General features: G+C 47.7%; 1 protein-coding gene across 1 annotated transcript in view; it reads right to left on the bottom strand.

The window, feature by feature from the left end:
- The window catches only part of LOC311101084 (zinc finger CCHC domain-containing protein 24-like), a gene marked incomplete at both ends in the record, with an annotated part of 63,361 nt that extends 50,724 nt beyond the window's left edge, over window positions 1-12,637 (bottom strand). Inside the window, 2 exons of the mRNA XM_084142138.1 lie at window positions 1,830-2,030; window positions 12,398-12,637. Coding sequence (XP_083998264.1) covers window positions 1,830-2,030; window positions 12,398-12,637 — 441 coding nt within the window. The remainder of the gene's footprint in view (window positions 1-1,829; window positions 2,031-12,397) is intronic.
- Between the last annotated feature and the right edge of the window lie 1,366 nt (window positions 12,638-14,003).

Below are 14,003 nucleotides of genomic sequence, written 5' to 3'. Positions count from 1 at the left end.
CAAGAAATCTGTTCACAATGTGGACACGGTGGACGGATATGAGACACATTTTAATACCATGTGTAAACATATTTTAGATAATGTGGGCACAAAAGGAATGCGGACAAGATCAGGACAAAAGACGCATGTTAGTGGCAAGTATAAACTAGGCTAAAATAAGTGAGCACTTACAACAGAACAGCTATCATAAATGACCTACGTAACTGTTATTGGTAGTTGTAACAACAGATTGGTAATAAGGTTGTATGCATGACTGTAAGTCTCTTTGGATAGAAGCGTCTGCTAAATGGCATATTATTATTATTATTATTATTATTATTATTATTATTATTATTCAATCAGATCCAGCATTAGCTGGCGATAGCCGACACCTGTAGAGCGGATGTTTTGGTGTTGTCGGAGGAGGAACTGCATTGGAGCCTCAAATCTATTGTTAGAAGTTCAGAACAAGAAGGGGACGGCTATATAGAAATAATGACTCTCAGATTGATAAATCATTCAACTAAATAAAGAGGAGGCGTAGATCACATCTCACATTCCAGTGTTGGGACTTGTAAACATTTCTCTCAATGTGACTGCATGTAGCCAATGGCAATGTCTGCTTTAGGTATAAATCCGGGAGCCTTTGTGGATTTGACAGCTCTTACACAGTTCCCCCTCCGACACGTCAAAACATCAGCTATGTGGATTTCGGCTAAAGCGGATCTGATTGAATAGGGACCAAAGTCAACTGATCTGTTTAGTGTTTCCCCAACAACAGGAAACCATTCCTGTAACACTCTATTGCCTAATTTTGTTTGATTGCAGCTATTCAGAATGTTACTATGGCATTTCACATTAAACATCTATGCTTTAACTTTAACGGAGGACTTGAAACTTGAGGTTAAATGTCTAGTTTATCTAACGCTGCATGACACTTATGAATATATCCTCCTATCGATAAATCATTGTATCGCTTCCCATCAAATCAGACCTAGGCCTAGATTCAATCGTATTCGCTCTGGCCGAAACATGCTGTCTGGGGTTGTTTTGACAGTGTCAGCGGCTCCATTGGATGCACCGAGTCGCATTAGTAGAAACCCCATGCAGCCGTGTTTACAAGTTCCAACACTGGCATGTGATGTAATCTACACCTCAACATTTTCTGAACTTCTGACGAGGGCGGGACGGGTGTGGCTTCGTGACAATGACCACGGGAGCAGCCGCTCACGGTTTTGACAGCTCTAAGACGGTTACACTGTCAAAACACCACGCGGGTTAACGGGGGCCAGTATGAAAAATGTATGCACTCACTAATTGTAAGTCGCTCTGGATAAGAGCGTCTGCTAAAATGACTAAAATTTAAAAATTAAAAAAAATGTCAATCTGATGCCTTATTCCAGTTATTTTGAAGATGACTATTAGTCTCATCCACAGCTACATTTGTTGGTCGCCACTCAAGCATTTTGAGTCTACGACCAATAGCTGACTAGCGTAAAAAGGAGTGGTGATGTTTTATCCTTCAACAGCATACGGATTAATCATGTTAGCCCTTCCTATTCAATCAGACCAGACTAGTGTACATAGTGGTAATGTTTTACATAGGACTGTAGCATTGCCAGAAGGAGAGGGGAAGCTGCTTCGCTTCAGTGGGGGGGCCACGCCCGGCTCACCTGAGGCTAGGCCACGCCCGGCTCACCTGAGGCTAGGCCACGCCCGGCTCACCTGAGGCTAGGCCACGCCCGGCTCACCTGAGGCTAGGCCACGCCCGGCTCACCTGAGGCTAGTCCTTGATGGTGTATGCGTACGTGCGCGTGTTCATGTGTGTGGAGGGGCTGTGCCCAGCTCACCTGTGGGCAGTCTTTGATGTAGTGTCCTTTGTTGAAGCAGAGATGGCACAGGTAGTTGGGCGGCGGTCGCTTGCTGGGTTTGCGTGGCTCAGAGGAGAGGGGGAGGTCAGAGAAGGGGTCTGTCGGAGAACTCAGGCCGTCTATGATGTTGTTGAGCGAGCCGTAGGGAGTGGAGATTTTATACAAGTTGTTGTTTAAGGCCTGCGGATAGAAAACAGTGAGAGCTCTAGTCAATCCGTAGCGCTGAACATCCGCTTCATAGCGTGATTGGCAAAAGGCAATGTGGTTGAGGAGACTGCATTCACGGTAAACGCTGCATATGTCCGCTCAATCTAAAATTACCTTTACATTTTTACACGGATCTTCAGCGATACTTCTGAGATACAGATTGAATAGAGCTCTGAGTAAAATATGGGCATGGATTTTAATTGATAACAAAGTCTAATGGGAAAGAAACTAGTCTGGCTGAAAACGTCAATTACAGATGAGCCCGTCTCTAACGCTGCATTAAGAGTGAATAACACTTGGTTTAGAGCATGTTAAAGGAACAATCTGGGATATTAGACACCACAACTTGATAGATGTTCCTGTTTGTTAGTCTGCTCACTCCGCACAACAGAACCAGACCTTCTTTTAATGCGTTGTCATTCAGTCTACGAGCAGAAAGAGTTCCATTTCCGTGGAGGAACAGGATGCCTTTGTTGAAGATCTTTTGCTAATTCCCTCTATTGGGTTGACACAATCAGTACCAGTGTGTCTTAAGCTCCAGGGAAGAGAACTGACTATGGTCCCAGTGTGAAGATTGTTACAGGCTGCACATAACATGTGTTGTGGAATGGAACTATGTCAGGACGCAAGGCAATCTAATCTTCACTACTTTGGCTGATGTCATAAGGCTGTCATAACTGCTACTTAAGGATGGACAAATAAATATACTCAAACTATAGGGGATAACCTTACCCTGGCGCAGGAGGCCTAGCTTTCTATAGGGGATAACCTTACCCTGGTCAGGAGGCCTAGCTTTCCATAGGGGATAACCTTACCCTGGTGCAGGAGGCCTAGCTTTCCATAGGGGATAACCTTACCCTGGTGCAGGAGGCCTAGCTTTCTATAGGGGATAACCTTACCCTGGTGCAGGAGGCCTAGCTTTCTATAGGGGATAACCTTACCCTGGTGCAGGAGGATAACCTTACCCTGGTGCAGGAGGCCTAGCTTTCTATAGGGGATAACCTTACCCTGGCGCAGGAGGCCTAGCTTTCTATAGGGGATAACCTTACCCTGGTGCAGGAGGCCTAGCTTTCTATAGGGGATAACCTTACCCTGGCGCAGGAGGCCTAGCTTTCTATAGGGGATAACCTTACCCTGGCGCAGGAGGCCTAGCTTTCTATAGGGGATAACCTTACCCTGGTCAGGAGGCCTAGCTTTCTATAGGGGATAACCTTACCCTGGTGCAGGAGGCCTAGCTTTCTATAGGGGATAACCTTACCCTGGTGCAGGAGGCCTAGCTTTCTATAGGGGATAACCTTACCCTGGTGCAGGAGGCCTAGCTTTCCATAGGGGATAACCTTACCCTGGCGCAGGAGGCCTAGCTTTCCATAGGGGATAACCTTACCCTGGTGCAGGAGGATAACCTTACCCTGGCGCAGGAGGCCTAGCTTTCTATAGGGGATAACCTTACCCTGGCGCAGGAGGCCTAGCTTTCCATAGGGGATAACCTGGTGCAGGAGGCCTAGCTTTCCATAGGGGATAACCTTACCCTGGTGCAGGAGGATAACCTTACCCTGGCGCAGGAGGCCTAGCTTTCTATAGGGGATAACCTTACCCTGGCGCAGGAGGCCTAGCTTTCTATAGGGGATAACCTTACCCTGGCGCAGGAGGCCTAGCTTTCTATAGGGGATAACCTTACCCTGGTCAGGAGGCCTAGCTTTCTATAGGGGATAACCTTACCCTGGTGCAGGAGGCCTAGCTTTCCATAGGGGATAACCTTACCCTGGTGCAGGAGGCCTAGCTTTCTATAGGGGATAACCTTACCCTGGTGCAGGAGGCCTAGCTTTCTATAGGGGATAACCTTACCCTGGTGCAGGAGGCCTAGCTTTCTATAGGGGATAACCTTACCCTGGTGCAGGAGGATAACCTTACCCTGGTGCAGGAGGCCTAGCTTTCTATAGGGGATAACCTTACCCTGGCGCAGGAGGCCTAGCTTTCTATAGGGGATAACCTTACCCTGGTGCAGGAGGCCTAGCTTTCTATAGGGGATAACCTTACCCTGGCGCAGGAGGCCTAGCTTTCTATAGGGGATAACCTTACCCTGGCGCAGGAGGCCTAGCTTTCTATAGGGGATAACCTTACCCTGGTCAGGAGGCCTAGCTTTCTATAGGGGATAACCTTACCCTGGTGCAGGAGGCCTAGCTTTCTATAGGGGATAACCTTACCCTGGTGCAGGAGGCCTAGCTTTCTATAGGGGATAACCTTACCCTGGTGCAGGAGGCCTAGCTTTCCATAGGGGATAACCTTACCCTGGCGCAGGAGGCCTAGCTTTCCATAGGGGATAACCTTACCCTGGTGCAGGAGGATAACCTTACCCTGGCGCAGGAGGCCTAGCTTTCTATAGGGGATAACCTTACCCTGGCGCAGGAGGCCTAGCTTTCCATAGGGGATAACCTGGTGCAGGAGGCCTAGCTTTCCATAGGGGATAACCTTACCCTGGTGCAGGAGGATAACCTTACCCTGGCGCAGGAGGCCTAGCTTTCTATAGGGGATAACCTTACCATGGTGCAGGAGGCCAAGCTAATCTCACAGGCCAAATGAATCCTAGCTTCTTCGTCACCAGGTCTGATGAATGTGGTATCCTCCTTGACATGCTGCACTATTCGGCAGGTAGCTTAGTGGTTAAGAGCATTGTGCCAGTAACCGAAAGGTCGCTGGTTCTAATCCCCGAGCCGACTAGGTGACAAATCTGTTGATGTGCCCTTGAGCAAGGCACTTAACCCTAATTGCTCCTGTAAGTCGCTCTGGATAAGAGCGTCTGCTAAAATGACTAATTATATTCTATATTTCAGACTTCTCCTGAGAGGAGAGAAGTTAACTGAGTTTAGCAACACCACCACCAGGCCCCGTGCAGTACGTCCCTTAATGGCACCCTGTCCCCTATGTAGTGCACTACTTTTCACTAGAGTTACATGGTCCCTGGTCAGAAGTAGTGCACTACTTAGGGAATAGGGGGCCATTTGAGACACAGACTGTACTCTTCGGACCGGGGGGAGTCGGTGTCGGACCTACACTCTAAAAAATGCTGGGTTGTTTGGTTGATCCAACTGGACCCAACTGCTGGGTTGTTTGGTTGACCCAACTGGACCCAACTGCTGGGTTGTTTGGTTGACCCAACTGCTGGGTTGTTTGGTTGATCCAACTGCTGGGTTGTTTGGTTGACCCAACTGCTGGGTTGTTTGGTTGATCCAACTGCTGGGTTGTTTGGTTGACCCAACTGCTGGGTTGTTTGGTTGACCCAACTGCTGGGTTGTTTGGTTGACCCAACTGCTGGGTTGTTTGGTTGACCCAACTGCTGGGTTGTTTGGTTGACCCAACTGCTGGGTTGTTTGGTTGATCCAAATGCTGGGTTGTTTGGTTGATCCAACTGCTGGGTTGTTTGGTTGATCCAACTGCTGGGTTGTTTGGTTGATCCAACTGCTGGGTTGTTTGGTTGATCCAACTGCTGGGTTGTTTGGTTGATCCAAATGCTGGGTTGTTTGGTTGATCCAACTGCTGGGTTGTTTGGTTGACACAACTGCTGGGTTGTTTGATTGACCCAACTGCTGGGTTGTTTGGTTGATCCAAATGCTGGGTTGTTTGGTTGACCCAACTGCTGGGTTGTTTGGTTGACCCAACTGCTGGGTTGTTTGGTTGATCCAACTGCTGGGTTGTTTGGTTGATCCAACTGCTGGGTTGTTTGATTGACCCAACTGCTGGGTTGTTTGATTGACCCAACTGCTGGGTTGTTTGGTTGATCCAACTGCTGGGTTGTTTGGTTGATCCAACTGCTGGGTTGTTTGATTGACCCAACTGCTGGGTTGTAGGTGTTCGGTCACTTAGTTGAGTTGTTTTCTTGAAAAAAAATAGCAAGGTTGGGTTATTGGTGCTGGGTTATTGAGATATGACCCAGTGGGTTAGATCAGAAGTCTGGAGGCATAGTTTAGTAGGGTCGTGGCTTTCAGATAGTTATTTCTAGCCACCCGTGAGAGTAAATGTCATTCCTGTTAATCTGTTGTGTTGTATAGTTCTCACATGTTAAGGTCAAACATTTACATTATTGTACCTTCAATGAGGCTTACAGAAGTGTAAAATGCACAAAATATATATTTGCAGTATGTTAACTTACCATGATGAACAGGAATGACATTTACTCTCACGGTGGCAAAGAAGAGCTATCTGAAGCCATGCCTCTAATAAGCCACGCCTCTTTGTAGATCCTTTTTAAAAGAAACATCCCGGGAGTTTTTTAAATTCTGGCTAGCCATAATATATTGTTAAAATTGTGTTGATTCAACATGTCAATCAGGTGTAGTAGCTCAGGAATAGCTGGGGGCCCTGAGGAGAGAATTGAGAACCACTGATTTAGTCAACAGTTCTCAATTGACACAAAGCCATACGTGAGTCTTTCACAAGACACTATCACTGGCCATTGTCATATTTAACATGTAATGACATAACACAACAGATTAGATCAACTGGAATGACACTCACATTCACCGTTGCACAAAAAGAGCTGTGCTCAAACCACGCCCCAACATTCTAATTAGCCACCGCCCCTGCATTTTAATTGTCACTAAAAGAGCAACGAACCATTTTGTGAACTGCAAAGAACCATTGAAGGACTCCACATAGAACCCTCTTTTCCTAGTGTGTAGCATAGCCTACATACAGCTAATCACCAGTCACCAATCAGTGTGGTGGAGCTAGGGGTTTACTGTACAGTGTGGTGGAGCTAGGGGTTTACTGTTCAGTGTGGTGGAGCTAGGGGTGGAGCTAGGGGTTTACTGTACAGTGGGGTGGAGCTAGGGGTTTACTGTACAGTGTGGTGGAGCTAGGGGTGGAGCTAGGGGTTTACTGTACAGTGTGGTGGAGCTAGGGGTTTACTGCACAGTGTGGTGGAGCTAGGGGTTTACTGTACAGTGTGGTGGAGCTAGGGGTTTACTGTACAGTGTGGTGGAGCTAGGGGTTTACTGGACAGTGTGGTGGAGCTAGGGGTTTACTGCACAGTGTGGTGGAGCTAGGGGTTCACTGTACAGTGTGGTGGAGCTAGGGGTTTACTGTACAGTGTGGTGGAGCTAGGGGTTTACTGTACAGTGTGGTGGAGCTAGGGGTTTACTGTACAGGGTGGTGGAGCTAGGGGTTTACTGTACAGTGTGGTGGAGCTAGAGGTTTACTGTTCAGTGTGGTGGAGCTAGGGGTGGAGCTAGGGGTTTACTGTACAGTGTGGTGGAGCTAGGGGTTTACTGTACAGTGTGGTGGAGCTAGGGGTTTACTGTACAGTGTGGTGGAGCTAGGGGTGGAGCTAGAGGTTTACTGTACAGTGTGGTGGAGCTAGGGGTGGAGCTAGGGGTTTACTGTACAGTGTGGTGGAGCTAGGGGTTTACTGTACAGTGTGGTGGAGCTAGGGGTGGAGCTAGGGGTTTACTGTACAGTGGGGTGGAGCTAGGGGTTTACTGTACAGTGTGGTGGAGCTAGGGGTTTACTGTACAGTGTGGTGGAGCTAGGGGTTTACTGGACAGTGTGGTGGAGCTAGGGGTGGAGCTAGGGGTTTACTGGACAGTGTGGTGGAGCTAGGGGTGGAGCTAGGGGTTTACTGCACAGTGAGGTGGAGCTAGGGGTTTACTGTACAGTGTGGTGGAGCTAGAGGTTTACTGTACAGTGTGGTGGAGCTAGGGGTTTACTGTACAGTGTGGTGGAGCTAGGGGTTTACTGTACAGTGTGGTGGAGCTAGGGGTTTACTGTACAGTGTGGTGGAGCTAGGAGTTTACTGTACAGTGTGGTGGAGCTAGGGGTTTACTGTACAGTGTGGTGGAGCTAGGGGTTTACTGTACAGGGTGGTGGAGCTAGGGGTTTACTGTACAGTGTGGTGGAGCTAGGGGTTTACTGTACAGTGTGGTGGAGCTAGGGGTTTACTGTACAGTGTGGTGGAGCTAGGGGTTTACTGTACAGTGTGGTGGAGCTAGGGGTTTACTGTACAGTGTGGTGGAGCTAGAGGTTTACTGGACAGTGTGGTGGAGCTAGGGGTTTACTGTACAGTGTGGTGGAGCTAGGGGTTTACTGTACAGTGTGGTGGAGCTAGGGGTTTACTGTACAGTGTGGTGGAGCTAGGGGTTTACTGTACAGTGTGGTGGAGCTAGGGGTTTACTGTACAGTGTGGTGGAGCTAGAGGTTTACTGTACAGTGTGGTGGAGCTAGGGGTTTACTGTACAGTGTGGTGGAGCTAGGGGTTTACTGTACAGTGTGGTGGAGCTAGGGGTTTACTGTACAGTGTGGTGGAGCTAGAGGTTTACTGTACAGTGTGGTGGAGCTAGGGGTTTACTGTACAGTGTGGTGGAGCTAGGGGTTTACTGTACAGTGTGGAGGAGCTAGGGGTTTACTGTACAGTGTGGTGGAGCTAGGGGTGGAGCTAGAGGTTTACTGTACAGTGTGGTGGAGCTAGGGGTGGAGCTAGGGGTTTACTGTACAGTGTGGTGGAGCTAGGGGTGGAGCTAGGGGTTTACTGTACAGTGTGGTGGAGCTAGGGGTTTACTGTACAGTGTGGTGGAGCTAGGGGTGGAGCTAGGGGTTTACTGTACAGTGTGGTGGAGCTAGGGGTGGAGCTAGGAGTTTACTGTACAGTGTGGTGGAGCTAGGGGTTTACTGTACAGTGTGGTGGAGCTAGGGGTTTACTGTACAGTGTGGTGGAGCTAGGGGTTTACTGTACAGTGTGGTGGAGCTAGGGGTTTACTGTACAGTGTGGTGGAGCTAGAGGTTTACTATACAGGGTGGTGGAGCTAGGGGGTTACTGTACAGTGTGGTGGAGCTAGGGGTTTACTGTACAGTGTGGTGGAGCTAGTGGTGGAGCTAGGGGTTTACTGTACAATGTGGTGGAGCTAGGGGTTTACTGTACAGTGTGGTGGAGCTAGGGGTTTACTGTACAGTGTGGTGGAGCTAGGGGTTTACTGTAGTGTGGTGGAGCTAGGGGTTTACTATACAGTGTGGAGGAGCTAGGGGTTTACTGTACAGTGTGGTGGAGCTAGGGGTTTACTGTACAGTGTGGTGGAGCTAAGGGTTTACTGTACAGTGTGGTGGAGCTAGGGGTTTACTGTACAGTGTGGTGGAGCTAGGGGTTTACTGTACAGTGTGGTGGAGCTAGGGGTTTACTGTACAGTGTGGTGGAGCTAAGGGTTTACTGTACAGTGTGGTGGAGCTAGGGGTTTACTGTACAGTGTGGTGGAGCTAGGGGTTTACTGTACAGTGTGGTGGAGCTAGAGGTTTACTGTACAGGGTGGTGGAGCTAGGGGTTTACTGTACAGTGTGGTGGAGCTAGGGGTTTACTGTACAGTGTGGTGGAGCTAGTGGTGGAGCTAGGGGTTTACTGTACAGTGTGGTGGAGCTAGGGGTTTACTGTACAGTGTGGTGGAGCTAGGGGTTTACTGTACAGTGTGGTGGAGCTAGGGGTTTACTGTAGTGTGATGGAGCTAGGGGTTTACTGTACAGTGTGGAGGAGCTAGGGGTTTACTGTACAGTGTGGTGGAGCTAGGGGTTACTGTACAGTGTGGTGGAGCTAAGGGTTTACTGTACAGTGTGGTGGAGCTAGAGGTGGAGCTAGGGGTTTACTGTACAGTGTGGTGGAGCTAGGGGTTTACTGTACAGTGTGGTGGAGCTAGAGGTTTACTGGACAGTGTGGTGGAGCTAGGGGTTTACTGTACAGTGTGGTGGAGCTAGGGGTTTACTGTACAGTGTGGTGGAGCTAGGGGTTTACTGTACAGTGTGGTGGAGCTAGGGGTTTACTGTACAGTGTGGTGGAGCTAGGGGTTTACTGTACAGTGTGGTGGAGCTAGGGGTTTACTGTACAGGGTGGTGGAGCTAGGGGTTTACTGTACAGTGTGGTGGAGCTAGGGGTTTACTGTACAGTGTGGTGGAGCTAGAGGTTTACTGTACAGGGTGGTGGAGCTAGGGGTTTACTGTACAGTGTGGTGGAGCTAGGGGTTTACTGTACAGTGTGGTGGAGCTAGGGGTTTACTGTACAGTGTGGTGGAGCTAGGGGTTTACTGTACAGTGTGGTGGAGCTAGGGGTTTACTGTACAGTGTGGTGGAGCTAGGGGTTTACTGTACAGGGTGGTGGAGCTAGGGGTTTACTGTACAGTGTGGTGGAGCTAGGGGTTTACTGTACAGTGTGGTGGAGCTAGAGGTTTACTGTACAGGGTGGTGGAGCTAGGGGTTTACTGTACAGTGTGGTGGAGCTAGGGGTTTACTGTACAGTGTGGTGGAGCTAGGGGTTTACTGTACAGTGTGGTGGAGCTAGGGGTTTACTGTACAGTGTGGTGGAGCTAGAGGTTTACTGTACAGTGTGGTGGAGCTAGGGGTTTACTGTACAGTGTGGTGGAGCTAGGGGTTTACTGTACAGTGTGGTGGAGCTAGGGGTTTACTGTACAGTGTGGTGGAGCTAGGGGTTTACTGTACAGTGTGGTGGAGCTAGAGGTTTACTGTACAGGGTGGTGGAGCTAGGGGTTTACTGTACAGTGTGGTGGAGCTAGGGGTTTACTGTTCAGTGTGGTGGAGCTAGGGGTTTACTGTACAGGGTGGTGGAGCTAGAGGTTTACTGTACAGTGTGGTGGAGCTAGGGGTTTACTGTACAGGGTGGTGGAGCTAGGGGTTTACTGTACAGTGTGGTGGAGCTAGGGGTTTACTGTACAGTGTGGTGGAGCTAGAGGTTTACTGTACAGTGTGGTGGAGCTAGGGGTTTACTGTACAGTGTGGTGGAGCTAGTGGTGGAGCTAGGGGTTTACTGTACAGTGTGGTGGAGCTAGGGGTTTACTGTACAGTGTGGTGGAGCTAGTGGTGGAGCTAGGGGTTTACTGTACAGTGTGGTGGAGCTAGAGGTTTACTGTACAGTGTGGTGGAGCTAGGGGTTTACTGCACAGTGAGGTGGAGCTAGGGGTTTACTGTACAGTGTGGTGGAGCTAGGGGTTTACTGTACAGTGTGGTGGAGCTAGAGGTTTACTGTACAGTGTGGTGGAGCTAGGGGTGGAGCTAGGGGTTTACTGTACAGTGTGGTGGAGCTAGGGGTTCACTGTACAGTGTGGTGGAGCTAGTGGTGGAGCTAGGGGTTTACTGTACAGTGTGGTGGAGCTAGGGGTTTACTGTACAGTGTGGTGGAGCTAGTGGTGGAGCTAGGGGTTTACTGTACAGTGTGGTGGAGCTAGAGGTTTACTGTACAGTGTGGTGGAGCTAGGGGTTTACTGTACAGTGTGGTGGAGCTAGGGGTTTACTTTACAGTGTGGTGGAGCTAAGGGTTTACTGTACAGTGTGGTGGAGCTAGGGGTTTACTGTACAGTGTGGTGGAGCTAGGGGTTTACTGTACAGTGTGGTGGAGCTAGGGGTTTACTGTACAGTGTGGTGGAGCTAGGGGTTTACTGTACAGTGTGGTGGAGCTAGGGGTTTACTGTACAGTGTGGTGGAGCTAGGGGTTTACTGTACAGTGTGGTGGAGCTAGAGGTTTACTGTACAGTGTGGTGGAGCTAGGGGTGGAGCTAGGGGTTTACTGTACAGTGTGGTGGAGCTAGGGGTTTACTGTACAGTGTGGTGGAGCTAGGGGTTTACTGTACAGTGTGGTGGAGCTAGGGGTTTACTGTACAGTGTGGTGGAGCTAGGGGTTTACTGTACAGTGTGGTGGAGCTAGGGGTGGAGCTAGGGGTTTACTGTACAGTGTGGTGGAGCTAGGGGTTTACTGTTCAGTGTGGTGGAGCTAGGGGTGGAGCTAGGGGTTTACTGTACAGTGTGGTGGAGCTAGGGGTTTACTGTACAGTGTGGTGGAGCTAGGGGTTTACTGTACAGTGTGGTGGAGCTAGGGGTTTACTGTACAGTGTGGTGGAGCTAGGGGTTTACTGTACAGTGTGGTGGAGCTAGGGGTTTACTGTTCAGTGTGGTGGAGCTAGGGGTGGAGCTAGGGGTTTACTGTACAGTGTGGTGGAGCTAGGGGTTTACTGTACAGTGTGGTGGCACATTGTATTGGTACCCTTGCTGAAAATGGGAAGGAAAGATTTAGAGCCCTATGGGATGAGTATAATAATTTATTATAATCCAAACCAAATCATATAAGAACCTATTTGTGCTCCAAGTGAATGGGTAGGCATACGCAGCTTTTATGTTAATTATTAAACATTGTCATTGTAACTCACATTATTAAACCTGCTTTTGTCTCAAGTTTGTTCCATGTATTAAACAATACAATGTTGGATTAAGTTTAATACAAGTTGTTTGGCATGTCAAGATACAGTTTGTGGAAATAACATATCTGGAATTATATACATCAACAAAAAAAAAGACATGTTTACCTCATTCCTCTGAAGTTGCAAGAAGTTGTTGAGATGGTTGGAGTTGAGCGCAGTGCTCAGGTCGACAGCAGCAGCGCACGGCTGTTTGTAGTTGTTCAGGTCGGGTGGAGAACTCTCGGATTCCGGTCTGAACGCATCGAAGGCATTGGTCTGGTGGGTGTCATTGAGGGACGTATAGAGCCAGTTCAGTAGTTGTGCTGGTTGGTACACAGCGGTACCCGTGTCTATGGCAGACATCATGTTGATCTTTGGAAAAGGAACGCACAGCGCGTCCTTGAGTTGAAGCTCCACCGTTATTTCTGCAGAAGCCCAACCAAATCACCTAAATATATATATGTTTTTTTTTAAATCATTCGACCTCTTCAAGCTGATAAAAAATGTAAATCCTTGCGTTCACCTCAAAGAGCTCTATGGGACTCCAATCCCTGGTTTATGGTCACGGGAGAACCGTGGTGAAGGCATGACAGGGCGAAAAGTGTGTGCCAGTCAAAACATTCGTGGACTCCCTTCCAGTACTATTCACAGCAGGCCACAGCAGGGATGAGCTCATTGCATATTTTCTCTCGGTCATTGGAGTGCGTCATTACGAATATAGGAGGTCCGATGCTTGGAGGATATGAATGGCATCGGCCTATTGCCGAGGAACAGTATCCCAACAGCAGTAATAATAGTAATAAAATACTAGTACTGAAGTAGTAATAAAATACTAGTACTGAAGTAGTAATAAAATACTAGTACTGAAGTAGTAATAAAATACTAGTACTGAAGTAGTAATAAAATACTAGTACTGAAGTAGTAATAAAATACTAGTACTGAAGTAGTAATAAAATACTAGTACTGAAGTAGTAATAAAAGTAAGTCAATTAATTTGTTGTAGGTCTGTTAGCCTAATCTTGCATTTCATATTTACACACCACTCGAAATGATCGTTCAAAGTGTGTCTCTTGAGTGGCACAGTAAGTTAGCCATTCGCATGACTGTGTAATAAAGGTGTTATATCAAATCCCCAGTATAAAATGTTCATGTAAATTAGAACTTTGCTAATTAGAAGAAAAAAACGTGTGACATTGGAATATACTGGAATAAACTTTGGCAAATTGCAATGAGTGACTTAATAGGTCTACCTCAAAATCAAATAAAAATCAAATTTTATTGGTCTCATACACATATTTAGCAGATGTTATTGCGGGTGTGGCGAAATGCTTGTGTTCCTAGCTCCAGCAGTTCAGTAGTATCTAACAATTCACAACAATACACACAAATCTAAAAGAATGGAATTAAGAAATATATAAATATTAGGACGAGCAATGTCAGAGTCTGGAGTATAAATATATATACAGTGAGGGAAAAAAGTATTTGATCCCCTGCTGATTTTGTACGTTTGCCCACTGACAAAGACATGATCAGTCTATAATTTTAATGGTAGGTGTATTTGAACAGTGAGAGACAGAATAACAACAAAAAAATCCAGAAAAACGCATGTCAAAAATGTTATAAATTGATTTGCATTTTAATGAGGGAAATAAGTATTTGACCCCTCTACAAAACATGGCTTAGTACTTGGTGGCAAAACCCTTGTTGGCAATGACAGAGGTCAGACGTTTCT

Source organism: Coregonus lavaretus (genome assembly GCF_964263955.1).
Source record: "Coregonus lavaretus genome assembly, chromosome: 25".
NCBI classification, from domain to species: Eukaryota; Metazoa; Chordata; class Actinopteri; order Salmoniformes; family Salmonidae; genus Coregonus; species Coregonus lavaretus.
The sequence above is the reverse complement of the archived record's forward strand: the minus strand, read 5'-3'. Positions and strand labels throughout refer to the sequence as shown.